Raw genomic sequence first — 26,519 nt, 5'->3', positions numbered from 1 at the left:
TGGACCCAATGGTAGTGTCTTCTGCTCCACTGACAGGTTTATAATTCATATGTAGCTGTTGGTTTGGCATTCTTTTATATATATTAGTTTTAGGTATTCAGATACCACTATCTATTGAATTGTGTATTTTATGCTTTATACTACATTGGTTAAGTATTGTGGATATCTTTGCGCGCTTTGGTTGTATATGAAACTGCTATTTGTGAGATGTGCAGTCAGTCTGCATTGACTGTCCCATGGTTATCATATCTGTGCCTACTGATATTGTTAAATTGTTTTCAGATTTTTTCTTCTGTGTCTGTAAGGCTTGCGTCCAGCTCTCCATCATTAGAGTCCACCAGGGGACCCCAATGACAGACAGCCCATCCGCTAAAATAGCAGTTACCCATGGACAAATGCAGTCCCCATAGGCTATAGTTGGATCCACCTGGGGTTCATCTGGTTTCCACTGTTTTTATACTGAATCCAGCAAAGAGAAAAGTCCTCTGTTCACCAATTTTTGGTTGAATCTGTGGAAGAAACTCCGATGCAAATGTGAACCTTAACCCCTTAGCGACCCTTGACGTAACTGTACGTCATGGGTCGCATGGGGATGTATGGAGCGAGCTCACACGCTGAGCTCGCTCCATACACGGCAGATGCCGGCTGTATAATACAGCCAGGACCTGCCACTAACAGCAGCGGTCGGTGCCCGAGCCGATCGCTGCTGTTAACCCTTTACACACTGCGGTCAAACGTGACCGCAGTGTGTAAACGGCGCCGGCGGCATGGGCGCCGCCATGTTTCGCCGATCGCCGCCCTCCTGAACGTCACAAGAGGGCGGTGATCGGTTGCTATGACAGCCGGAAGCCTATTGAAGGCTTCCAGGCTTGTCTCTGCACTAGATCTATTAGACGATGCCAGAGGCATCGTCTAATAGAAGTGCTGCGATTTTCCTATTCACTGCAATACTGTAGTATTGCAGTGAATAGTATGAGCGATCAGACTCCCTAGGTTTCAAGGTACCTAAGGGGTCTGATCATAAATGTAACAGAAGAAAAAAAAAAGTTTTTAAAAGTATTAAAAAAATAAAAAAAATATAAAAGTTCAAATCACCCCCCTTTCCCTAGATCAGCTATAAAAGTAATTAAAGAACATTAAACATAAACATATTAGGTATCCCTGCGCTCCAAAATGCCTGAACTATTAGAATATTAAAACATTTATCCCGTACTGCGAACGGCGTAGCGGCAAAAAAAATAAAAACAGCCAAAAAGCGTTTTTTTCAACACTTTGCCTCCTATAAAAAATTGAATAAAAAGTGATCAAACCATCGGATCTTTCCCCAAATGGTATCAATAGAAACGTCATCTTGTCCCGCATAAAAAGACACCACAACCAGCTCCATACATGGAAATATGAAAAAGTTACAGGTGTTAGAACATGATGACACAAAATGTTTTTTCTATTTTGCAAAGTTTATCATTTTTTTAAAAGTATCAAAAAATTTCAAATACTATATAAATTTGGTATCACCGCGTTTGTACTGACACGTAGAACACAGGTAACATGTCATTTGTACCAAACAGTGAATGCTGTAAAAATTAAACCCATAAGAAAATGGCGCAAATGCATTTTTTCTCCAATTGCGCCTCATTCTGAATTTTTTTCCAGCTTCCCAGTACATTGCACAGCATATTGAATGGTGCCATTACAAAGTACAATTTGTCCCGCAAACAATAAGCTATCATGTGACTCTGTGAACTGAAAAATGAAAAAGTTATGGCTCTTGAAATGTGAGGAGGGAAAAACGAAAATGCGAAACCAAAAAATGGCCTGGTCCTTAAGGGGTTAAAGGGGTTGCCCAGACATAAATGGATAACCCTTTTAAAGTTTACATAAGCTGGGGGGCAGTGAAAAAAAAAGTATACTTACCTGTCCGGTGTCCTGCCCTGCCTCCTGTGTCATCTGCTCCTGTGACGTCTGAGATGAATGTCCTGAATGTCCTCTTCCTGAGGCCTATTGAGGCAGCTGATTGGCTTCAGCGGCCATGTGACCTTAGGGTATTGCATATAATTCACATGAGACCCACCGGAGACCTCCAGGCCACCTGCACCATGGCGGGCATTAATGCTCTAGATGATAAAATTCACCCATGAAGAAAGAAGCAATCTATGGAGTATTTTTTAGTTTCTTAAATTATTTATAGGAATCTGCAAAATAATATCAAGATAGTATATTTATTTTGATAACTTGTATAGCGCCTTAATATTCCGCAGCGCTTTTCAAACATTGTCAGTCACTTTCACATATAGGGCTCACAATCTACATTACCTACCAGTATGTCTTTGGAGTGTGGGAGGAAATCGGAGTACCCGGAGGAAACCCATGGAAACACAGGGAGAGCAAACAAATTTACAGATGTTGTCCTTGGCAAGATTCAAACCCAGGACTCGTTTTGGCAATACATATAACTTTTAATAGATCTGGATCCTATTAATGCAACATTTCCAGTTTTCTAAAAACAAATCTATTACTATCCTTTACGTTTACCAAACACAAAGGCATGGTAGACCAGGCTTTTGTGCCCAGTAAAAAAAACTTCAACAGAGCCCTTATTTAAAGCTTGAACTGTATGTAAATGGACAATTAGCCAGATTGTGATCTGAACATACCCTAAACTGTGCAGGTCATTCCGAATCACATTTATGTAAACATGACAATTTCTTTGTTCTTCACAGGTTTTTTCATCATTTTCGACATAATTCTGCTTGCTTCGTTGAGGAATGTATTTTCATATGTATTCACTAGTGATGGGTAAGTGTGATAGGTTACTATTGTTATAGAGCAGGTTTCCCTATTACTGATAGGCTATAATAATTATCACAGAAATTAGAAGCTTTATGAATTTCATAAAATATGGTCTGTTTGGCCCAGACGAAAAGGCTTGAATAGCTATGTCTAGATGTTAGAGTAAGGGAAAGCAAGAGGAAGCAGGGTACAGAATCTTTTTATAGGAACGGGGCAGAGGTGAACATCTTGGACATGATTTTATACATGACCTCCATCTGCTTTATATTTTGTATAAGTACAATTAATGGTGGAACCTTGTAGATCCTGGCTATAGGAGCACAAACTTTCCAGGAGAGTCTGGGGGGATATGAAAATAGTTGTATGAGTAGTGAATATGTCATAACTCTACTAATTAAATAGAAACATTAATTAATTCATTCATTTTTTTCAGAGAAATAGCTGCTATTGTATCTGATGTTATACCCGTATATCTTGTATTTCATCTATTTGAATGTATTGCTGTAAGTAAAAAACAATTTTCACCTAGGTTTTAAAAACATTTATCATGTCAGAAATATGTATCAAACTGAACCGTATTTCAAACCTTTACATCTACTGTATTATAATCTAGCTTTATTTTTATTGTTTTATTGTTACCATTAACATGTAAATATAATCTGTTGAGGATTTTTTTGTGCAATTATTCTATTATCAAAAAATGCCAGTGTATTTCAAAGCTTATATGACTGCTTGTCCTTTAGATTAAAAATAAAGTAGTAGAAATGGTAGCAGTAAAAATGGGCATAGGTTTTATGTATCTATATCTATGTATTGTGTATATAACATGTCTTGTCGGTACTAACATTAGCTCTTGGAGTGACTAATATGCAGGCAAATCAAATAATCATTGAGCCAAATACTGCCATGATCACCAGGGGGATAGGTTATAAATCTCAGATTTTCCTATTTTTACATGATCTTTTCCATCCTTCTTTGTGGTGTCAGCACTGCATTCCAATGGTTACTGCCTCTCTACTTTCCCAAATTTTCCAGTGGTGGTAACATGGTGCCACCATAGCTGTTTGACCTCCTATCCTGCTATTTAAATATACACATTTTGTCCATACATTTTCTTTTGAGACTGGTTAGCTTACCTTTAGCCACAAAAGGGCCCATTCCCATGAAGTAATGTAACACTCATTCTGACACGTAAACACATGTCAGAGTGAGTGCTTCAAAACAGAATTCCATTGACTTCAATGGGTGCCATCTTACGCGCGCTACAAATAGAAATCAATGGGTTAAAAAGCCTACCATTGATTTCAATGTGTAGCGCGTGTAAGACGACACCCATTGAAGTCAATGGGATTCTGTTTTGAAGCGCTAACTCTGACACGTGTTTACTAGAGATGAGCGAGTACTATTTGAAACTCCCGTTTCGAATAGCATGCACCCATAGGAATGAATGGACGCAGCCGGCACGCAGGGGGTTAAGCGGCCGGCCACTGGCAAAGTCGGCGTGCCGGCCGCTTCCATTCATTCCTATGGGTGCGAGCTATTCGAAACTGGACTCCTAAGCAGCCTACAAATGAATACATACTCAGCACATTAATAGAGTCTCTCTCACTCTCTCTGCAGTGTGTTTCTAGTGGCATATTGCGAGGAATAGGACGACAGAAAATTGGGGCCATTATCTTTACCATTGGCTATTACATGCTTGGACTACCAGTTGCTGGTGCTCTTATGTTTGCAGCCAAACAAGGCATTAAAGGTAATTTCTACTGACCTGTTTCTATGAAAGGAGCATGAGAGTGCTGTGCATAAAATAAGAATTGTTTGGACTGATATGACCCAATGAATATAATGACATAATCCTTAGTTGTGGACATTTCTTACTACCTTGCTATGAGATGGACCAGAAAATGTAATGTGTAAAGGACTCAATTTACCTATAGGCAAAGTAGACCTTGAGGAAGTGAAAGTTTACATAGAAATATACTGAACCACATGTATGCCAGATATAATTATTTTTAATTACAGGGCTGTAGAAATGTAAACTAGGGGAGACAAGGCAAGGGGAACGCTGCAGAGAGCACTAGATCACAGCCTTCTGCTTCATTACGAGAGCAGATAAACGTGTGTTAATTATTATTATTATTATTATTATTTATTTATATAGCACCATTAATTCCATGGTGCTTTACATTTGGGGGTTACACACAATACACAGAATATACAGGTAGATATAATACTAACAATGACCGACTGGCACAGTGGGGTAGAGGGCCCTGCCCGCGAGGGCTTACAATCTATGGGGGAAGGGGGGAGAGACAGAAGGAGAGGGGGAGACTGTATAGATGGTGGTGTGGTGACCATGTTATTGGAGGTTGTAGGCCTTCCTGAATAGGTGAGTCTTCAGGGCCTTCTTGAAGCCTGTGATTGTGGGGGTCAGTCTTATGTGTCGTGGTAAGGAGTTCTAGAGTATGGGGGATGCACAAGAGAAATCTTGGAGACGGTTGTGTGAGGAGTGGATGAGAGCAGAGCGGAGCAGGAGGTCATTGGAGGATCTGAGGTTACGTGTGGGCAGGTAGCGGGAGATTAGTTCAGAGATATATGGAGGGGACAGGTTGTGGATGGCTTTGTATGTTAGCGTTAGTAGCTTGAACTCAATTCGCTGGGCTATAGGTAGCCAGTGGAGGGACTGGCAGAGGGGAGCAGCCGATAAAGATCGGGGGGTGAGGTGGATTAAGCGAGCAGTGCAGTTTAAGGTGGACTGGAGGGGGGCGAGGGTGTTTGCTGGGAGTCCATGGAGAAGGGTGTTGCAGTAGTCTAGGCGGGAGATTATGAGGGCCTGGACGAGCATCTTGGTAGTTTCCTGGGTGAGGAAGGGATGAATTTGGTGGATGTTCTTGAGCTGGAGGCGGCAGGAGGTGTTGAGGGCTTGAATATGTGGCTTGAAGGATAGGTCAGAGTCCAAGGTTACCCCAAGGCATCGGGCCTGTGGGACAGGGGTAATTGTGGTTCCATTAACTTTGATAGATGGGTCAGGTGGAGGGGCCATACAGGATGGGCTGAAGATGATAAACTCTGTTTTCTCCATGTAGAGTTTGAGAAAGCGGGAGGAGAGGAAGGAGGCTACGGCCGCTAAACAATCTGGAATTCTGGCCAGCAGGGAGTTAATGTCTGGTCCAGAGATGTAGATTTGGGTGTCATCGGCATAGCAGTGGTACTGAAAGCCATGAGATTCTATGAGTTGGCCCAGGCCAAGGGTGTAGATGGAGAACAGGAGGGGTCCTAGGATGGAGCCCTGGGGGACACCTACAGAGAGAGGGCGTGGTGAGGAGGTGGTGTGTGAGTGGGAGATGCTGAATGTGCGGTCGGTGAGGTATGAGGAGATCCAGGAATGGGCCAGGTCTGAGATACCAAGGGATGAGAGAATTTCTAACAGGAGGGAGTGGTCAACTGTGTCAAAGGCAGAGGAGAGGTCGAGGAAGAGGAGGACAGAGTAAAGGCGCTTGGTTTTGGCGGTTAGCAGGTCGTTAGTGACTTTTGTTAGGGCAGTTTCAGTGGAGTGCCGAGGTCTGAAGCCTGACTGTAGTCTGTCAAAGAGCAGGTTGGATGAGAAATAGGAGGAGAGTTCGGAGTGGACATGCTGCTCAAGAAGTTTTGAGGCGTACGGGAGCAGAGAGATGGGACGATAGTTGGCAGGAGAGGACAGGTCGAGGGACGGTTTCTTAAGTATGGGAGTGACAGTGGCGTGTTTGAAGGCTGAGGGGAAGGATCCATTGGTTAGGGATAGATTGAAGAGATGGGTTAGGGCTGGAGTAATGACTTCAGCGAGTTTGGGGATGAGATGTGACTGGATCGGGTCGAGCACGCAGGAGGTGAGGTGGGATTTGGAGATTAGGGAGGAGAGTTTTTCGTCAGTTATAGAGGAGAAACAGGTCAGGGATGAGGAACAGTAAGTACAGTAGTTGGGTAGAGGGGTTGTCAGGGGAGTAGGGTGAGACTGTCTCTGATGGTGTCAATTTTAGTTTTAAAGTAAGCGGCAAAGTTGTCAGCTGAGATAAGTGATGTCGGAGGGGGGGGCGGGAGGATGGAGGAAAGAGTTGAAGGTGGAGAAGAGCTGTTTGGGGTTGCGAGAGAGTGCAGATATGAGTGTGGTGAAGTAGACCTGCTTGGCGGAGGTGAGTGCGTTCTTAAATGAGAGAACTGCTTCTTTGTACCTGAGGAAATCCTCCTTGGAGTGGCTTTTCTTCCAGAGGCGTTCTGCAACCTGCGAGGCATGTCTCAGTTTTTTAGTCAGGTCAGTGTGCCAGGGTTGTCTATTGATCGGTCGGGCTCTGGTGTATGTGTAGGGGACCACAGAATCAAGGGCTGAGGTAAGGTAATGATGGTATTATAGAAGGCAGCAGCGGCATCTGTGTCCTGGAGTGAGGATATGTCAGCGAGTGGTAGGAGAGAGTCTGAGAGGGTGCAGGTGTCAAGGCGGTTGAGGTTCCTGCGGGGGCGTGTTGGTTTAGAGGTTGGAGTGTCTATTGGAGAGGAGAGGGCAGAGAATGTCAGCAGGTTGTGGTCAGAGAGCGTGGATGGAGAGTTAGAGAGGTTGCATATGGAGCAGAGGCGGGTGAATATTAGATCTAGTGTGCCCCTTTATGTGGGTGGCAGAGGAGGACCATTGGGAGAGACCAAAGGAGGCAGTGAGGGACAAGAGACTGGAGGTGGGGGGGGGGTGGTCTGTGTTAATGGGGATGTTGAAGTCACCCATGATGATGGTGGGGGTGTCTGTGGATAGGAAGTATGTAAGCCAGGTGGTGAAGTGGTCAATAAAGGCAGCGGTAGGTCCCAGCAGTCGATATATGACAGCCAGTTGGAGGTTGGAGGGTGAGTAGATACGATGTATAACATCATACATAAGTTATGAGTTATGAGTTATAAGTTATAAGTTGGTGGATGGCCAGAGTCTACTACAGCAGGTAAACTAATAATGCCCCAGTATTCTGGTGTACCTTATGCCAAAACAAGCTGGCATCTATAATTTACAACTCTTTTCCTATGTTGTTATAATTGTGCGTATCAGCCACTTACTGGATTATTATACAGTCACACACTATTGAACTCATTATAGTGGTGTCTATTTAGCATTAATGTGTGAGTAACGTGATATCTGAGTTTTGAGCATGTACACAATTATATGCACCTTTTTGCTTGATTATTGACCACAGAATATCTATTTGATTTTTTGTGCCTACAGTTTCATCTTGGCATGCATAATAGCATACCAGTTTTAATGTATATCCATTAAACGATATATTTTAGGGATTCTTGCTATTTGTAATATGTTTTCTGGGATTAATTAAGTATTGATTTGGTTGACAATCCTATACTTGCTGCTTTTATAAAATTGGTTATAAACCTAATCACATTACCTTGCTTTGGAGCTCATTTTTCATGTAAATTGCAGTGTATTCATATGCAATTGAAGAGAAATGTTCTTTGGTTTTATTTTTAGATTCCCATGTAAAACTCTTTTCCCTTCATTTACATGTGAGGGTGATTAACACAGTCTCCCTTTAAGACCCTTTTACATGACTGTGGCCCATGTGTGGGTTGTATTTCCTGGACTAAACTTGGTTGTATGATTTGAATTCACTGAAAACAGTGAATGGTATAGTGCAGTGAGCCGCCAAACGGCCAAAGACCTACTGAACTGAACTGATAGTTTTATGTCAATTTGATACAGTAGCGCTTTGGCTGATCAGGAGCTCACTGCACCATAACTCACTGTAAAGCAGTGAGTTCAATTCATAAACAGGGATGGTAGTTATGGTGTGAAATCCCAAAGTTTACCTGATAAACATAATCACAAAACCAAGGGTACTGAACTAAGAAATAAAACTTAACATTTAATATAATAAATATAAAATCTAATGAACAAAAAGTGGTCTTAGCCACTGGAAAAATTCAAGAAGCCATGTTGCCCTGGTTAGTAAAACGGCTTCTTGCAGTGTGGTCAAGAGTCAATATTAGTAAGTGAGATCTGGCAGGAACTTATCACTGCCCTAATAACCTGCAGAGAAGGACTCCTGTCCTTACAAGGGCGGTCCCAACACTTGCCTTACTCTAACTCTAGGGGTAGACAATCCTCCCTTGACCTGGCGCATTTTGTCTAGATTTCCACAGCAAGAAAAGCAAGAGCTCCTCAGGATTTTTAAAGAATAGTGAAGAGAAAAGGTCAGTCGCATGGAGTCAATGCCTCCTGACACAGCTTCCCTGCTGTTGCAGGGTTGAGCGGAACCTTAAATGCCCACTCTTTGTGGACCTGTTTGTTAGATTTTACGTTTATTATATTAAATGTAACGTTTTAATTATTATTTCAGTACTCCTGCTTTTCAGAGTTTAATTCATAGAGCCAAGTTCAGTCCATGAAATATGGCCTGCGCCAGGCAGTTTTTACCAAATTATATTTGGGGAAGATGATTCATTAGACCTTTAATATGGTGGACACACTGGTGCAGAAATTCACAGCTAAAACACCTGAGATCAAATGCAGTGCTTTGCTCAGTTGGAGTGCGGTAGTGACTGTTTCCTGGCCTTCAGTGTTTTGGTGCCTGACAAAGTTCTATGGAATAATCTAATTAAATACTTTAAATAAACAACAAAAGACTGGTGTCCATCTAAAGTCGCCAAACAAAAAAGTCCTGCAAGATTACAGCTACAAACGGACACCCAACCCCATTATAATCACCATGATAGTGTGAACCTAGCATAACTCTAAATAAAAATCAATGAATAATGACAGGTCTGGGTAAAGTATGGATGATGTTTTGTAAACACTGGGAACTGCTCCCTGAGGCCTGTTTCACATCTGTGTTCAGTATTCCTTTCGGAGAGTCCGCATGGAGCCCCCCGAACGGAATACCGAACGCATTGACAAGCGGTGAGCTTATGAAAGCACACATACCCCATAGACTTTAATAGGGTCCGTGCATTTTCCACATGGTGTCCACATGGAAAAATAGAATAGTAGTTCAGGAAGTACTTTCCTCTCCACATGACTTGTGCAGACACCGCATGAAAAACACACAGACCCCATTACAGTCTATAGGGTCCGTGTGCTTTCATAAGATCACTGTTTGTCAATACGTTCGGTATTCCGTTTGGGGAAGGTCCACATGCAGACTCCCCAAAAGGAATACCAAATGCAGATGTGAACCAGGCCTTAGGCTGATCACAATAGTAAATCTCTAAAAACATGCTTGTGTACATGTAAACTAGATGTATAACCATATCATTTCACATTAAGGTCTTTGGTATGGAATGATCCTCTGTGGAGTGTTTCTGTCTGCGTTTTTCACCATCTACCTCTCCAAACTGAGCTGGCAAGATATTGCATTAGAAGTAAGTGTCTACTGCTGAACTTCAATACAGTCCCATTTACTTGAATTTGGTGATGCTGCTTTGGAAAAAAGCAAAGGGATCACTACATGGCCCATTCCTCATAAATATAGGTGGAGTCACCAACAATCAGGCCTCTAGTGATCAGACAATGATGGCATCTAATGGGTCTATTATAGCACTTTAGACACCTATGTGGTGATGTTAGGTGTGTTACACTAGCTTATGGAGTTATTCTACCACAGGAACAATACTGTGAGGTTGTGATCAGCTGTTGTACGCCTATTTGCATTTAATTTTCAATATATTTCATAATTGGAACCTTTCAGCTCCATTTAAGGCCCGATTCTGTTTTCAGGTTTCCGTTTCGGGACCCTCCCCAACGGAAACCTATCCATATTAAAAAAGAAGTTACCTAGGAAACCTGCGGACCCCACAGACTATAATGGGGTCTGTGTGGTCCTCGGTTGAAACACGCAAGCAGCACTTTTCTCTCTGCATGTTTTGTGTGGAAACCATTATAGTCTATGGGGTCCGCGGGTTTCCCTTAGGTAACCACTTTTCAATGTGACAGGTCACCTCATGCCATCTACAATGCTGTATTTATAGCACCTTACTTATGCCACAATCCATATAAAATATGCTAATGAGATCTTCTGATGACAAGGGGCTGTCCATGCTCCTCTCCTGGCCCCTTAATGTAATGGATGTCCCTTAATCTGTTTTAGTCACCACCTCACCTAGCCCAGCAAACATGCAGAAGGGCATCTATGAGAGTGTAAGAGTTGTGATAGAAGTAAGGAGAGCTTGACTTCTGGAGTTAGCTCTTTGTCCTTCACCCCAAACGGACTCATTAGCATATTGAACTAAAGCTCTTTTTCAATGGATTGTAGCATTGGAACCATGTTATAAAGACAGCATAGGAGACCTCGTGAAATGACCTGACTGGTGAGCTAATAGCAGTTTGAATAGTGAAATGGAACTGAAAGGTTCCCTTTAAGGGTGCATGCACACTGAGTAACGCCGGGCGTGTATGAGAGCCGTACACACCGGCATTACAGCAGACTGCCGAACACTTCCCATTCACTTCAATGGGAGCGCTCGTAACAGCGGCGTTTACGAGCGCTCCCATTGAAGTGAATGGGAAGTGTTCAGCAGCCCTGCTGTAATGCCGGCGTGTACGGCTCTCATACACGCCCGGCGTTACGTAGTGTGCATGCACCCTTAGGGTGCTTTCACACGAGAAGTTTTTACATTAAAACCATGAGTGCATTTTAAAAGAAATCCGCAGTTCCAAATTTTGTCAGAAATTTGCCTCCTATTGTTTTCAATGAGAGGCAGTGCTTATCGATCTTCTTCCAGACACTGTGCCTCATTGAGCTGCAGAACCTGCGGTGCGAAACTACCTTTGATTAGCACCATTGTTTTTGAAGTTAATCACAAGCAAGTACGCAGTGGAAAGGCTGCGCTACACAGGGTCGGGAATTTGGGAGAAATCATTGGCAGAAGACTGCCTCAGGCCGTAGCCCCAAATGGCGTAAGCGCTAGAGATGAGCAAGTACTATTCGAAACTCCCATTTCGAATAGCACGCACCCATAGGAATGAATGGAAGCGTCTGGCACGCAGACTTTGCCGGCGGCCGGTCGCTTAACCCCCTGCGTGCTGGCTGTGTCCATTCATTCCTATGGGTGCGTGCTATTTATATAGACAAATAAAATTTAGCATTACATGTAATTTGTCAAGAAATCTTATACATCAAACTAATAATGTCATATACAGTTATTCAGAGTAAAACATTTATTATGGTTTCCTATTAATACTGTATATAATGGTATTTTCTCAGGCTCAAGAGAGAGCAGGAATGACTTACAAAGAGACTATTTCTCCAGGTACTTATGTTATTACCTATAATGCTTTACTTAGCATCAATGGCATAAAATTATGTTACATACAAATAAAAAGTCGCTTACGTGTTTTGAGACTGTCAGTCTCTTATTCATAGCATAAGCACTAAACAAAAATAGTCAGAATAAATAATTTCTACAACCCACAAACAGAGGGAAAACACACATATTTTCACGGGTTACTAGTAATGACACCACCCTATTAACTCCTTAATCCAACAGCAAAACAAGACAAAACAAAGAAACACAACAGACATAATATCTCCAAAAAATAACTGAGAACCATCATATGACACAAAATACAATAACATACAAAACAATAATAATGGATGTGTTGTTATCCGTGAAGCGCCCTGTCACATGCTTTGGTTGCATATTGTATATTAGAATCTTCTCCTTGATATGTGTGAAACAGACCCTGAATGAACCTATGCACTTACTACTCTTTAGGGCTCGCTATTAGAGATGAGCGAGTACTGTTCGGATCAGCTGATCCGAACAGCACGCTCCATAGAAATGAATGGATGCACCTGGTACTTCCGCTTTGACGGCGGCCGGCCGCTTAACCCCCACGCGTGCCGGCTACGTCCATTCATTTCTATGCGAGCGTGCTGTTCAGATCGGCTGATTCGAACAGTACTCACTCATCTCTACTCGCTATATATATAATCCTTTGTAAGTTATGTATTTTACTGAATATTGTACTGAGTCACATTCCACATTGTACTTGTGTTTGCAGTGACAAGTAACGAATCAGACATTAAGTTATCAGAACTTTCTGCTCAAAAAACTGGCACGCCACAGCTGCCCATCCAAGAAGAACCTGAGACCCCAGAGAACCTTTTACCAGTGAACGAATTGATTGTTTTACGTGGACTTACTCTGGCACTGGCCATTGCTGTGCTCTTAACAGGAGTTCTTGTTAAAGTGTGGATGTCTGGCTAGAGGAAGGCACATAAGAGCTTGTAATAGCTACTGGAAGTTTTATTTGGTTGAACATTTGCTGAGCATGTTATTCTGAAAACCATAGTCTATTATAGATTAAAAAAATAAAAAAACGAGCAAAAGCTTAGTAAGGCTAAAGCCCCATGGAGCGGTGGCAATGCATCGCCGTTTTTTCTGCAGCACTTTTCACAGAAAGAGGAAATCTCTGCTTACTTTCTGCCTCCATTATATCTATATAGAAACTCACCTTTCTGTAGGTATAGTTGACATGCTACGATTTACAAAACCGTTAAGGTTTTGCTGAATACATCCATTTAGCAGGGACTGTAAAATGCTGTGGTTTTTGCCACAGCGGAAACACTATGACCAAACCGCTGTGTTTATGTCACATGGGGCATGGCCTAAGACTGAGGCCAAATGTTGCAGAAAAACTTTAGTTTTTTTCGTACCAGATTTTGCTGCTTTAAAGGTCCATTCACACGGAGTAAATGCGCGCTCGTTTTGGCAAAATACACGTGTAAATAATATACGTATAAAAATAGGACTCCCATTGACCTCAATGACATTTTACACGTGTATTTTGACATGTTTTTTGACGTGTTTTTTTACACGTGTAAAAAAATGTCATTGAAGTCAATGGGAGTTTTATTTTTACATGTGTATTTTTTCACACGTGTATTTTGCCAAAATGAGCACACATTTACTCCGTTTGAATGGACTCTAAGGGAGCCATCACACGGAGTTTATGCTCCGCTCATTCTGAACGTAAATTCGTTCAGAGTGAGCAGCGTAAAAAACAGATCCCATTGACTTGAATGGATGCTGGCATACGTGCGCTCCCCATTGAAATTAATGGGAGGCTTTTTTTTTTTTTTTTTTTTACCTATTGCTTTCAATGTGATGATTGGAGATCCGGGGAGGTGACAAACATAAAAAACATAAAAACATAAAAAACACTGTTACTTACCTCTCCTGGACTCCGGTGCACTCCTTGCTGCTTTTGGCCTTCTTCCATGTTGGACCAAGTGTCACGCAATCCAGGCCAGCGTTGTGACACATAATGATGCAGCCCTGATCCACATGACATCTGGGACGTCATCAAATAGGCCCGAAGACTGCTAGAGCATAGCAGAGGTAACTAACAGTGTTTTTTTATGTTCCCTCATCTCCCTTGGGCCTCCGATCATTATACACTGGGATCTGAAAAGACCCCAGAGTAAAAGGATAGCAGTTTTTGTTGGGGTTTGTGGACCCACGGCCTCACTTACCGATACTCATTCCTGATCACAGCTGTATCATGGGCCTGCCAGGCCCTCTAATGTCCCGGGCCCTGTGGCAGCCGATACTTCTACCCCAGTGTTTACACCACTGAAACCAGATTAAGATCAGGTTTATTTTACACAAGTCTCACTGGTATTTATTTATCATCTGCCCCTTTTTTTGGCAATACGTTTTGTAGATGCATCTTTTTTTTTTAGAATAATTTTACTGTGGTGTCAATTTATGATGTAGAAACGCCTCCTTGTGATATGTTGTGCAAATGTATTAGTATAGATGTGCCTATATAAACTATGTGCACATTTGTTAAAAAAAAAAAAAAAAAAAAGAGAAGAAAATAACACGTTTTTAGTGCAGCTTGGAATGACGGACTTTTTTGTACTGGTGTGCATTTGTGCCTTATTTTGCCCCTTTTTAACCCTTAAAGAGGACCTTTCATGTCTTCCTGCACATGTGATTTTATATACTGCTAGAAAGCTGACAGTGCACTGAGTTCCTGTTATGTGCCCCTGGGCTGGAGATATCGGTGCCGTTAGTTTTTGCACTGATTTCTGCCCACTGTCAGAAGGGCATTCCTAACAGTACTCATCCATAGCCCTGTACAAACAGAGGGGGTGTTGCTTACCATCCAGGAAGGATGAGTATAGACGAGTACTGTCAGGAGGGCCATTCCTCCTGGTATATAAAATCGCAGACACAGCCAAAATGTTCCTTGGGCTGAAGCTCCACGTAGTGACCTGCAGCCAAAAAGCACTGTGGAAAAAAAATACGATGAAAAAAACACTGCATTGTTTTTTTTCCGCAACGCGTTTCACAATTATACCTGCTCCAATTATATATATATGGAAAACAACAGTGTTTTTGTAGGTATAATTGACAAAAGCTTTGAAATTGCAGCATTTCCACTGTGAATTTTGTTTCTGCAATGAGTGCATGGGATTAGCCAGAATCCCATTCGCTTTGCAGGTACTGTAAAGCATAGTGTTATTATGCTACAATTTTTCCGCCACAACCAAAAAGCTGTGGTTTCGCAATGTGGGGCTCTGGGCTTAAGGACATGGCCCTATTTTTCAAAACCAACGTGTCACTTTATATGGCAATAACTTTGAGACATTTTAACTTACCCAAGATTATTTTTTCGTGACACATTGCATATCATATTAGTGGTAAACATTGATTAATAATATTTGCAAGCAAATAGGAAATTTGATGGAAATTTTGAAAAATTTGCAATTTTCAAAATGTGAAATGCTCTGCTTTTCATACCACCCAATTAATAAATATTATCTACGAAATCTCTTTTTATTGGCATCAACTTTTAATCATATTGGAAACCCCTCAAAAGTGATCCCATTTTGGAAACTATACCAGTCAAGGAATTTATCAAGGGGTATAGTGAAAGGCCAGATGGGCTTTGCTGAATTTGGGTGTCCAAGTTATCACCATCAGAAACTGAATGGGAAATAAATACTCCACTTACCGAAAACTAAATCAGAAGCCACAATCCACTTACTGGGAATATCTGGACCATGAAGCCGATAAAGAAGGTAAGATCCCGGTAGTGGTCAAAAGAGACTTCTGAGTCAGGAGAAAGCGATATTCCAATAGCCAACCACAAGGTCATATTGCAGGAAATTGCATCAGGTCAAGAATCAGTAGACTTGCTGTATCCTGTAACGAAAAGCAGGGGGTTGGTATTCTAGGAGATCATATCAGGACAGAATTAGAAGACAAGTCATAATCGGTAACAAAAAGCCAAAGGGTCGGTATTCCAGGAGATCAGTCTGAAGCAGTAGTACACTGAGAAACAGGTCTGTAAAGCAAATATAGTGTTGCAGGCAGATGGGAGAGGAAAAAGAAAGCTTAAAAAGGCCTCCTTAGCTGGTAATTGGACAACACCAGAGCATATGTCCCAACTTTTGAAGAACTGAAAGAGGGATAAAACATGCGGCGCGCCACAGCAAATTTTGCTCCACCCAATTTTATGTTGACGCCTATTCTCATTCATTTTTCATGTGCCCCCACACAGTATAATCCTCCTACAGTCACCCGTAAATTGTATGCCCCCCTCCATTTCTGTTCCCAGTTTCATGTCCCTCCATCTCTGCCCCCAGTTTCATGTCCCCCATCTCTGCCCCAGTTTCATGTCCCCATCTCTGCCCCGTTTCATGTCCCCCATCTCTTCCCCAGTTTCATGTCCCCCTCCATGTTTAATGTCCCCCATCTCTGCCCCCACTTTCATGTCTCCCATCTCTGCCCCCAGATTCATGTCCCCCATCTCTGCCACAAACCACTTATACTCACCTTCCAACGCTTCTCCTCCGGACGCAGATCTGTGTTGAAACTGGGTCATATCTCCCGCCGACCGGGACTGCGGGACAGGACACCGAATCCGTGAATGTCCCGCGTAATCCGGGACGGTTGGTAGGTATGCCAGAGAACTCCAACATTGGAGAGGCTTCTCAGGTCATCATAGAAACCTTAAAGCCACAGTTTCAGAACTGACTTTTTTTTTTTTGAAGGCCTGTAAACTGTACCATCAATAAACCCAGTGCACAAAAAAGTGTGGGAATTGGCACTAAAAAAAACATGCACAGGATACGTCTGCTTAGAAACCCACCTAAAAAAGAGACCGGGCTCCCAACAATCCCGAGACTACTGGACCAAAAGGTACCAAGTAGCCAATGGCTACAACAGTCAATCTGCCGGAACAGAAAGACCAACACTGCTCAGTTTCCCCTCAGGCTGCCACTACCAAGGGTACTCTTAGGGTGCATTCACACAGTGTAACGTGCCGCGTGATGTGGCACGTGTACGCCGCGGGACCCTTTGCGTGCCGTACACGCTCCCATTGATTTCAATGGGAGCGGGGATCGTATGTGCGGCGCTAGTTTGCGGCCGTGAATAAATGCACGGCCGCAAACTAGCGCGGCGCATACGATCCCCACTCCCATTGAAATCAATAGGAGCGTGTACGGCACGCAAAGGGTCCCGCGGTGTACACGTGCCACATCATGCGGCACGTTACACCGTGTGAATGCACCCTTAGAGCCTGTCCTCAGTTTGGTTTCCTCCTGCAAGATAGCGAGAGGGGAACCTAATGGCCACACAACCCCACTTGAAGACGTTGGGAGGGCCCCAAAAGGGTGTCTGCATCTCTTCTTCCACACACAAAAAACAGTGACAAGGGTGACAAAGGTGACATAAAAAAGTGACTAACACGTGGATAGAGTGCCTGGTGTGCCCCGGTCTATCCACCGGATCTATGAAAACTGCCCATACTGGATAAACCAAGCATAGGGTGTGTGCTCTGAAAGTGTAAAAAGTGTCTGTGCAATGTGCCGAAACTCAGTGGGCTCCCACCCCCAGTGAGCTAAGGCATCCTGGGGGATCCAGCACACCCAGGGCACTGCCTTCAAAACGCATCCTGGCCCTTTGGCCTTGAAATCAGGGGCCAGACCCTGGTGGTTTCACTGCCACCTTCCACATACCTCCCAACCGTCCCGATTTCCGCGGGACAGTCATGATTTGGGTGACATGTCCCGCGGTCCTGGTTGGAGGGAGGTATGTCCCGATTTCAACTCAGATCTGCGTCCCCGCTGCGCGCCTCTCTCCCTGACAAATATGCGGCTGAAGCGAGGAGCTGACCTGTGTCGCTTCAGCCGCATATGTGTCAGCGAGACCGGCGGCAGCGGCGAAGCGAGGAGCTGACCTGTGTCAGCTTCTCGCTTCAGCCGCATATGTGTCAGCGAGACCGGCGGCAGCGGGGAAGCGAGGAGCTGACACAGGTCAGCTCCTCGCTCCAGCCGCATATGTGTCAGCGAGAGAGGCGTGCAGAGAGCGTCGAGGGAGCGGAGGAGAAGGTAAGTTTAATGTGGAGGTGGAACGTGAAACTGGGGGCAGATGAAGGAGAGGACGGCATGACACTAGGGACAGAGATGGAGAGGACGGCATGACACTGGGGGCAGAAATGGAGAGGACGGCATGACACTGGGGGCAGATGAAGGAGAGGACGGCATGACACTGGGGGCAGATGAAGGAGGGGACGGCCTGACACTGGGGGCAGATGAAGGAGGGGACGGCCTGACACTGGGGGCAGATGAAGGAGGGGACGGCATGACACTGCGGGCAGATGAAGGAGGGGACGGCATGACACTGGGGGCAGATGAAGGAGGGGATGGCATAACACTGGGGGAAGAGATGGAGAGGACGGCATGACACTGGGGGCAGAGATGGAGAGGACGGCATGACACTGGGGGCAGATGAAGGTGGGGACGGCATGACACTGGGGGCAAAGTTGGAGAGGACGGCATGACACTGGGGGCAGAGATGGAGAGGACAGCATGACACTGGGGGCAGAGATGTGGGGACATGAATCTGGGGGCAGAGATGGAGAGGACATGAATCTGGGGGCAGAGATGGAGAGGACATGAATCTGGGGCAGAGATGGAGAGGACGGCATGACACTGGTGGCAGAGATGGAGAGGACGGCATGACACTGGGGGCAGAGATGGAGAGGACGGCATGACACTGGGGGCAGAGATGGAAGGGGGACATGAAACTGGGGGCAGATGAAGGGTGTATATGAAATTGGGGGAGAGATAGAGGGGGGACATATAATTTACGGGTGACTCTAGGAGGATTATACTGTGCGGGCACATGAAAAATTAACGAGTGGGCGGAGTCAACACAAAAGTGGGCGGGGTTAAATTCTTGCGCCGCACATTTTGTCCCTCTTTCAGTTCTTCAAAAGTTGGGAGGTATGCTTTCATGGTCTTCGCTGGTTCACTACAGCAGGGCGCCTATCTCGAACTGGCGGATCCAGCTACTAGCCACTTCTGCTTAGCAGCTACACCCCAAGTGGTCCTTCGCCCCCCCCCCCCATAGCAGCAGGAGCTCTAAGGACTGCTTCTGATAAGAACTTATACTACACTTGATCTTAGCCAAGGGGCAGAGAAGCGACACTTTCAGAACTTACTCCTGGTGCTCTCGGAGTATAGATTAAGAGGGACGACTTTCTGGACACTATATTGTTTTTACAGAGCCCCAGAGTTGCCAGTAAATTGAAATTCCCTGAGATGTGACCCCGTTTTGTAGGGGCAATTTTAGGGTCTCTACAAACATGACATGATGTTCAAAAACCAACAGGGTAAATTTACTCTCCAGATGCGACATAGCGCTCCTTCACATCCACGCCCTGCTTTGTGCCCAAACAACAGTTTATCCCCTCATGTATGACACTGTTGTAACCAGGATAACGTACTTAACAATGCCATATGTGGATACAACCGGTCAAAGAAGGCAGTGAGAGCTATTTGGTTTTTGGAGCACAATTCGGTTTTTAGACGTCATGTCACTCTTGCAGAGCCCCTGAATTGGCAGTAAAGTGGAATCTGCTGAAATGTGACCCCATTTTTCAAACCTCAACCCTCAAGGGATTTATTAAGTGGTATAGCGAGCATTTTTAAGCATTGAGTGATGCATTAATTTAGTTTCCAGAAGTGAATATATATCTAATAGTAAAAAGTGAAAAATATAATTTTTTGCAAAGATACACCATTTCAGTGCCCGATATGTTGTACCCAGAAACTTGAGCAGGTAAACTGGGCACGTCAGCTTTTGAAGTATTTGTCTCTGATACAAGCTGGACACAACATACTGAACACTGAAATGATATATTTCTTGAAAAATTGCCGTTTTCACTTTTCACCATGAATGCCTTCAGCTGTGCATTCATTTTTGGAAAATAATAAATGCAACACTTTGGATTAAAAATGTTTACGGTACCGCTGAATAAATTCCAGGGGTGTAGTTTCCAAAATGGGGTCATGTGTCAAGCAGTATATACCCACATATTAAGTACATTATCCCGTGTACAACAGTGTCATACATAAGGACATAAACTGTTGTTTGGGCACAGCTAGGAGCAGATGTGAATTTTGGAGCACAGATTGAGATGTTTCATATGTGGACACCATGTCATGTTTGCAGAGCCCATGCGGTGGCAAGTGGAATACTCCCAGGGAATAAGCCTGTTAAGCCTGAATACTGCAGTCCAAAAATAAGCCCTAGCCCTTTTTTCAGAGAAAAAAACCCAATATAAGACCGTCTTATTTTCGGAGAAACATTGTATATTCTCAGTAGCTCCTACCGGAATGATTGGCGGGGTCACTTCTGGTGTCTTTTCCTTCATCAGCTCAAAATATGATGTGTACCCTGATATTTGCACAGTTTATATGTTGTATTCTATTCTTGCCACAACCAGTTTTGTCCTAAAGATTTGGCGATTTTTGTGGTTTATGTCCTCACGCTGCACAAGCAATTTTTTCTATTGTTTTAACCATATATGGACTTGTTTTGTTTTTTTTTTTTTGCGGGATGAGATGCATTTTGTATAACACCATTTTGGGGTGCCTGTAATTTTATCAACTCTTTCTTGGTGGATTTAAAAAAACCCCAACTCTTAATCGTTCTCGATTGAGAAGACATCTAAAGGTAGGAGAAGAATAGGCTTTCTTAAGGCTGGTCTTACACGACCGTAGTTTAAGACCGCAAATGGTCCGCAATTGAGGGTTTTCAATTGCGGACCATTTGTGGACACATTATACTCAATGCGGCCTCTTACACCACCGGATATTTTATCCATGTTCTGCCGGGCCGCAACCAAGGTCCGCACTTTTTAGAACATGTCTGTAATGGCAGCAATTCACGACACTGCACGGACTCGCCCATAGAACTCTATGAGCGAGTGCGGCAGTTTACGGGCATCTGCGGAGTGTATGTTGATGATCAGCAACATGCGGACCGTAAAAGCATTACGGTCGTTTAAGACCAGCCTAAGGCTATTCCTACGTGTGATTGAGAAAAATTTTTTAATGATAGAGTCCCTTTAAAACTGACCGTTAGGAAGCTTCTCCCCTATCCAGTTTCTATGGGAAATAGGACAGAAACCCGGCGGGCAGACATGGGTGCAAGTGTGAACACCACCTTAGTAAGCACAATAAATAATACAGCCTTGTTGCAGAGCACAATCTCATTATGGGCAGGCTCATTGCTGGCTCAGACTTTGCCCCTCCCCCAAAAGGCTGCAGCCTGGCCTAAGCAGCTCTGACATTGGTTAGTGGGAGTGTATGCGGAAGTCGGGCATGCTGTTAAGGGTGCTTGCTATAGAGGGCAGCATAACAGAGGCACTGTCTCCCTGTTTACATCTTGGGAAACAGATTTGCATATTCTTCCCATGTTCCCTTGCAGTGGAGCAACTATGGCTATAAGTCTCCACACACCTGAAAAGGTGGTCTCTCCCTAAGGATAGACATTATCCCCACAAATTGGTTAGTGAATGTAAAGTATGCAAATCACCTCCAGCCTGGAATCACATGAAAAGACCGTATGAAACATCGCCATAATGTAAAAGAGGATCTCACAGAGTCCGGGCAGTCAGTACAGCATGTAGAGGGTTAAGGCTATACTTTCAGGGATCATTTCTATAGTTCTTAATTGCGGAAATGTGCTCGAAAGTGACCAAACTCTCCAACCACGAGGAGGAGCTGTAGTGATCTCTCCTGAGCGGGAAGTGAGCTCTTAGTTCTGCTTCATTGTAGGTGCTGGTGGCTATTGATGATTGTTCTCTTTCTCTATTACAGAGAGGGTGGAGGGAGAGATCACAAGCTGAGTGGTTGGTTCTATTACTCTGGTGAAAAAACAGATTTCTGCTTTACAGCAGTATATAGAACTGTGCCCAAACCCATGAAAAGTTCTCTTTAAAGGGATTGTCCAGGCTAAGCTTTTAAAGTTTAAATTTGCAGGGGCATTGAAAAAAAAAAAAAAAAAAAAACATTTGTCCCAGTTGCTCCGTTTCCATCCTGCGCCTCCCGGTTCATCTGCTCTCCCAGGTCTCTTCTGGCGTTGTGCTGAAGCCACTGACTGACCTCAGCGGCCACAGGAAGAGGACCTATGATGTCACAGATGGTGTTAGGGAGCCTTCACACGGAATAAACGTGCGTGTATTTTTGCAAAATAGACATGTAAAAATAAAGACTCCCATTGACTTCAATGACATTTTACAAGCGTATTTTTACACGTGTTAAAAATGGGAGCAGATCAACCGGGAGGCATGGGAAGACCCCGGAGCAATGGGAACAGGCGAGTATGATTTTTTTTTCAGTGCTCCAGATTATTTAAACTTTAAAAGGGTTATCCATTTTTGCCTGGACAACCCCTTTAATTTCCCCCAGGATAGGATATAAGACGGAGCGATAGGACGGAGACCCGGCAGGCAGACACGGGTGCAAGTGTGAACACCCCCTTTAGTAAGCACAATAAATAATACTGGGCATACAGCCTTGTTGCGGAGCACAGTCACCTCTAGAGTTAGACATGTGGTGCACACAAGCTGAATCTCATTATGGGCAGGCTCATTGCTGGCTCAGACTTTGCCCCTCCCCCAAAAGGCTGCAGCCTGGTCTAATCAGCTCTGACATTGGTTAGTGGGTGGGGAATATGCAAATCACCTCCAGCCTGGAATCACATGAAAAGACAGTGGCGGATCCAGGGTTTGCGGGGCCCTGGCCAATTGACTTTGGCGGGGCCCTACGCGCAGCGCGCCGCAGGAAATTAGGCCACGCCCACTTTTATGTTGACTCCGCCCATTCTCATTCATTTTTCATGTGATTCCACACAGTATAATCCTCCTACAGTCACCCGTAAATTATATGTCCCCCCTCCATCTCTCCCCATTTTCATATACACCCTTCATCTACCCCTAGTTTCATGTCCCCCCTCTATCTCTGTCCCCAGTTTCATGCCATTCTCCCCCTTTATGTGCCCACAGTTTCATGTCCCCCCCGTCTCTGCCCCAGTGTCATGCCATTCTCCCCCCCTTCATCTGCCCCAGTGTCATGCTATCCCCCCCTTCATCTGCCCCAGTGTCATGCCATTCTCCCCCCTTCATCTACCTCAGTGTCATGCCGTTCTCCCCCCTTCATTTGCCCCAGTGTCATGCCGTTCTCTCCCCCTTCATTTGCCCCAATGTCATGCCATTCTCCCCCCCTTCATCTGCCCCAGTGTCATGCCATCCTCCCCCCCTTCATCTGCCCCAGTGTCATGCCATCCCCCCTTCATCTGCCTCAGTGTCATGCCGTTCTCCCCCCTTCATTTGCCCCAGTGTCATGCCGTTCTCCCCCTTCATCTGCCCCAGTGTCATGCCGTTCTCCCCCCCTCCATCTGCCCCAGTGTCGTGCCGTTCTCCCCCCTCCATCTGCCCCAGTGTCGTGCCGTTCTCCCCCCCTCCATCTGCCCCAGTGTCGTGCCGTTCTCCCCCCTCCATCTGCCCCAGTGTCCTGCTGTCCCCCCTCCATCTGCCCCAGTGTCATGCTGTTCTCCCCCCTCCATCTGCCCCAGTGTCATGCTGTCCCCCCCTCCATCTGCCCCAGTGTCATGCCGTTCTCCCCCCTCCATCTGCCCCAGTGTCATGCCGTTCTCCCCCTCCATCTGCCCCAGTGTCATGCCGTTCTCCCCCCTCCATCTGCCCCAGTGTCATGCCGTTCTCCCCCCCTCCATCTGCCCCAGTGTCATGCCGTTCTCCCCCCTCCATCTGCCCCAGTGTCATGCTGTTCTCTCTCCCTCCATCTGCCCCAGTGTCATGCCGTTCTCCCCCCTCCATCTGCCCCAGTGTCATGCTGTGCCCCCCCTCCATCTGCCCCAGTGTCATGCCGTTCTCCCCCCTCCATCTGCCCCAGTGTCATGCTGTCCCCCCCTCTATCTGCCCCAGTGTCATGCCGTTCTCCCCCCTCCATCTGCCCCAGTGTCATGCCGTTCTCCCCCCTCCATCTGCCCGTGTCATGCCGTTCTCCCCCCTCCATCTGCCCCAGTGTCATGCCGTTCTCCCCCCTCCATCTGCCCCAGTGTCATGCCGTTCTCCCCCCTCCATCTGCCCCAGTGTCATGCCGTTCTCCCCCCTCCATCTGCCCCAGTGTCATGCCGTTCTCTCTCCCTCCATCTGCCCCAGTGTCATGCCGTTCTCCCCCCTCCATCTGCCCCAGTGTCATGCCGTTCTCCCCCCTCCATCTGCCCCAGTGTCATGCTGTCCCCCCCCTCCATCTGCCCCAGTGTAATGCCGTTCTCCCCCCTCCATCTGCCCCAGTGTCATGCTGTCCCCCCCTCTATCTGCCCCAGTGTCCTGCCGTTCTCCCCCCTCCATCTGCCCCAGTGTCCTGCCGTTCTCCCCCCTCCATCTGCCCCAGTGTCATGCCGTTCTCCCCCCCTCCATATGCCCCAGTGTCATGCCGTTCTCCCCCCTCCATCTGCCCCAGTGTCATGCCGTTCTCCCCCCCTCCATCTGCCCAGTGTCATGCCGTTCTCCCCCCTCCATCTGCCCCAGTGTCATGCCGTTCTCCCTCCCTCCATCTGCCCCAGTGTCATGCTGTTCTCCCCCCCTCCATCTGCCCCAGTGTCATGCTGTTCCCCCCTCCCCTTCATTTGCCCCCCAGTTTCTTTGGGCCCCCTCCATCTTTGTCCCCAGTTTCATGCCGTTCTCTCTCCACCCCCTTCATCTTCCCCAGTGTCATGCCGTTCCCCCCCTCCCCTTCATTTGCTCCCCAGTTTCATGGGCCCCCTTCATTATGTTCCACCTTAATATTTAATACAAAACAAACACTTACACTCACCTTCTATCACTCACCTTCCATCGTTCCCCCGACGCTCCTCTCTCTCACTCCAGTCACATACGCGATGCAGGAGCTGTGACCTCAGCTCCTGCTTAGCTGCGGCCCGGCTTGCGAGTGTAAGCGTGATGTGATGACGTCATCGCGCCTACACACGCAAGCCGGGCCGGAGCTTTAAAGCAGGAGCTGAGCTCACAGCTCCTGCTGTAATCGCCTATGTATTCAGCTCATCGGCGGACGCACTATGCCGAGGCTGACCGGGACCATTTTATTAGGGCCAGGCCGCGGGGCCCTGCTAAGCGCGGGGCCCCGGGCGGTTGCCCGGCTCGCCCGGCCCTGGATCCGCCCCTGTGAAAAGACAGTATAGAACATCGCCATAATGTAAAAGAGGATCCCACAGAGTCCGGGCAGTCAGTGCAGCATGTAGAGGGTTAAGACTATACTTTCAGGGATCATTTCTATAGTTCTTAACTGTGGAAATGTGCTCGAAAGTGACCAAACTCTCCAACCACGAGGAGGAGCTGTAGTGATCTCTCCTGAGCGGGAAGTGAGCTCTCAGTTCTGCTTCATTGCAGGTGCTGGTTGCTGTTGATGATCGTTCTCCTTCTCTATTATAGAGAGGGTGGAGGGAGAGCAAACTTTTTAATGAAATATGAATGTTCAGATATGCAGAAGAGATTAAACAGATTTGACATTAATTCCATATTAAGCAGTGGATGTAAGAAATTTCACATTATTTACTCTGCAAATGAATACAACAGAGGTGCGGGACTGAACCACACTGGGGACAGGAGAGAAACTTCTTTTTTTTTTTTTAATTTGCACTTCCCCGGCCTAATATAAAGGGGCTCTATCAGCAAAATAATGCTGATAGAGCCCCACATATGCGTGAAGGCATTGCTAATGTTATATTACTCCCCCGTTTTAAAATAATACCCTAAGGGGGCGTTCACACTACCGTCTGTGTCCGACAGGTAGTGTCCGCTCCTAGTGTCCGTTCAAAATCTGGCACGGACATTAGGAGCGAACACTACCTGTGTCCGTGACACTTGTCATTCATTTAAATGGTGATCGGGTGCGTTCTTTTGCACTCCGTGCCCTTCCTTCACTGTCCGCATGTAAAGATGTCCGACTTTCCAAGCGGACAGAAAAACCCTACATGTCGGGTTTTTCTGTCCGCTTGAAAAGTCGGACATCTTTACAAGCGGACAGTGAAGGACAGACACGGAGTGCAAAAGAACGCACCCGATCACCATTTAAATAAATGACAGGTGTCACAGACACAGCTAGTGTCCGCTGCTAATGTCCGTGCGAGATTTTGAACGGACACTAGGAGCGGACACTACCTGTCGGACACAGACGGTAGTGTGAACGCCTCCTAAAAAAGAATATGATAATCATACCTTATTGTGCACGCTGGGCGGGCATGCACAATCCGACGTCATCTTTAGCCACGCCTACATCTTCTTTCTTCTTGCAGCGATGTCCTCGGGTCCCATCTTCCTCGTCTTCTTCTTCTGGCGTCATTGCTTGTAATCCTGTGCCGGAGCAGTAGCAGGG

General features: G+C 45.6%; 1 protein-coding gene and 2 non-coding genes across 3 annotated transcripts in view; all 3 read left to right on the top strand.

Moving 5' to 3' along the window:
• The window catches only part of LOC142196184 (multidrug and toxin extrusion protein 1-like), a 49,395-nt gene extending 36,375 nt beyond the window's left edge, over positions 1–13,020 (top strand). Inside the window, exons 14-19 of the mRNA XM_075266405.1 lie at positions 2,721–2,796; positions 3,224–3,293; positions 4,411–4,543; positions 10,079–10,173; positions 12,015–12,060; positions 12,815–13,020. Coding sequence (XP_075122506.1) covers positions 2,721–2,796; positions 3,224–3,293; positions 4,411–4,543; positions 10,079–10,173; positions 12,015–12,060; positions 12,815–13,020 — 626 coding nt within the window. The remainder of the gene's footprint in view (positions 1–2,720; positions 2,797–3,223; positions 3,294–4,410; positions 4,544–10,078; positions 10,174–12,014; positions 12,061–12,814) is intronic.
• Positions 13,021–21,757: 8,737 nt separating this feature from the next.
• On the top strand, positions 21,758–21,975 carry LOC142196449 (small nucleolar RNA U3). Its single transcript, XR_012715252.1, has one exon. It is a non-coding gene; the product is annotated as a small nucleolar RNA U3 (small nucleolar RNA).
• Positions 21,976–25,392: 3,417 nt separating this feature from the next.
• LOC142196451 (small nucleolar RNA U3) lies at positions 25,393–25,607 on the top strand. The gene has a single exon (XR_012715254.1). It is a non-coding gene; the product is annotated as a small nucleolar RNA U3 (small nucleolar RNA).
• The last annotated feature ends 912 nt before the right edge of the window (positions 25,608–26,519 follow it).

Source organism: Leptodactylus fuscus, chromosome 2, assembly GCF_031893055.1.
Source record: "Leptodactylus fuscus isolate aLepFus1 chromosome 2, aLepFus1.hap2, whole genome shotgun sequence".
In the NCBI taxonomy this organism is placed as follows: Eukaryota; Metazoa; Chordata; class Amphibia; order Anura; family Leptodactylidae; genus Leptodactylus; species Leptodactylus fuscus.
The sequence above is the reverse complement of the archived record's forward strand: the minus strand, read 5'-3'. Positions and strand labels throughout refer to the sequence as shown.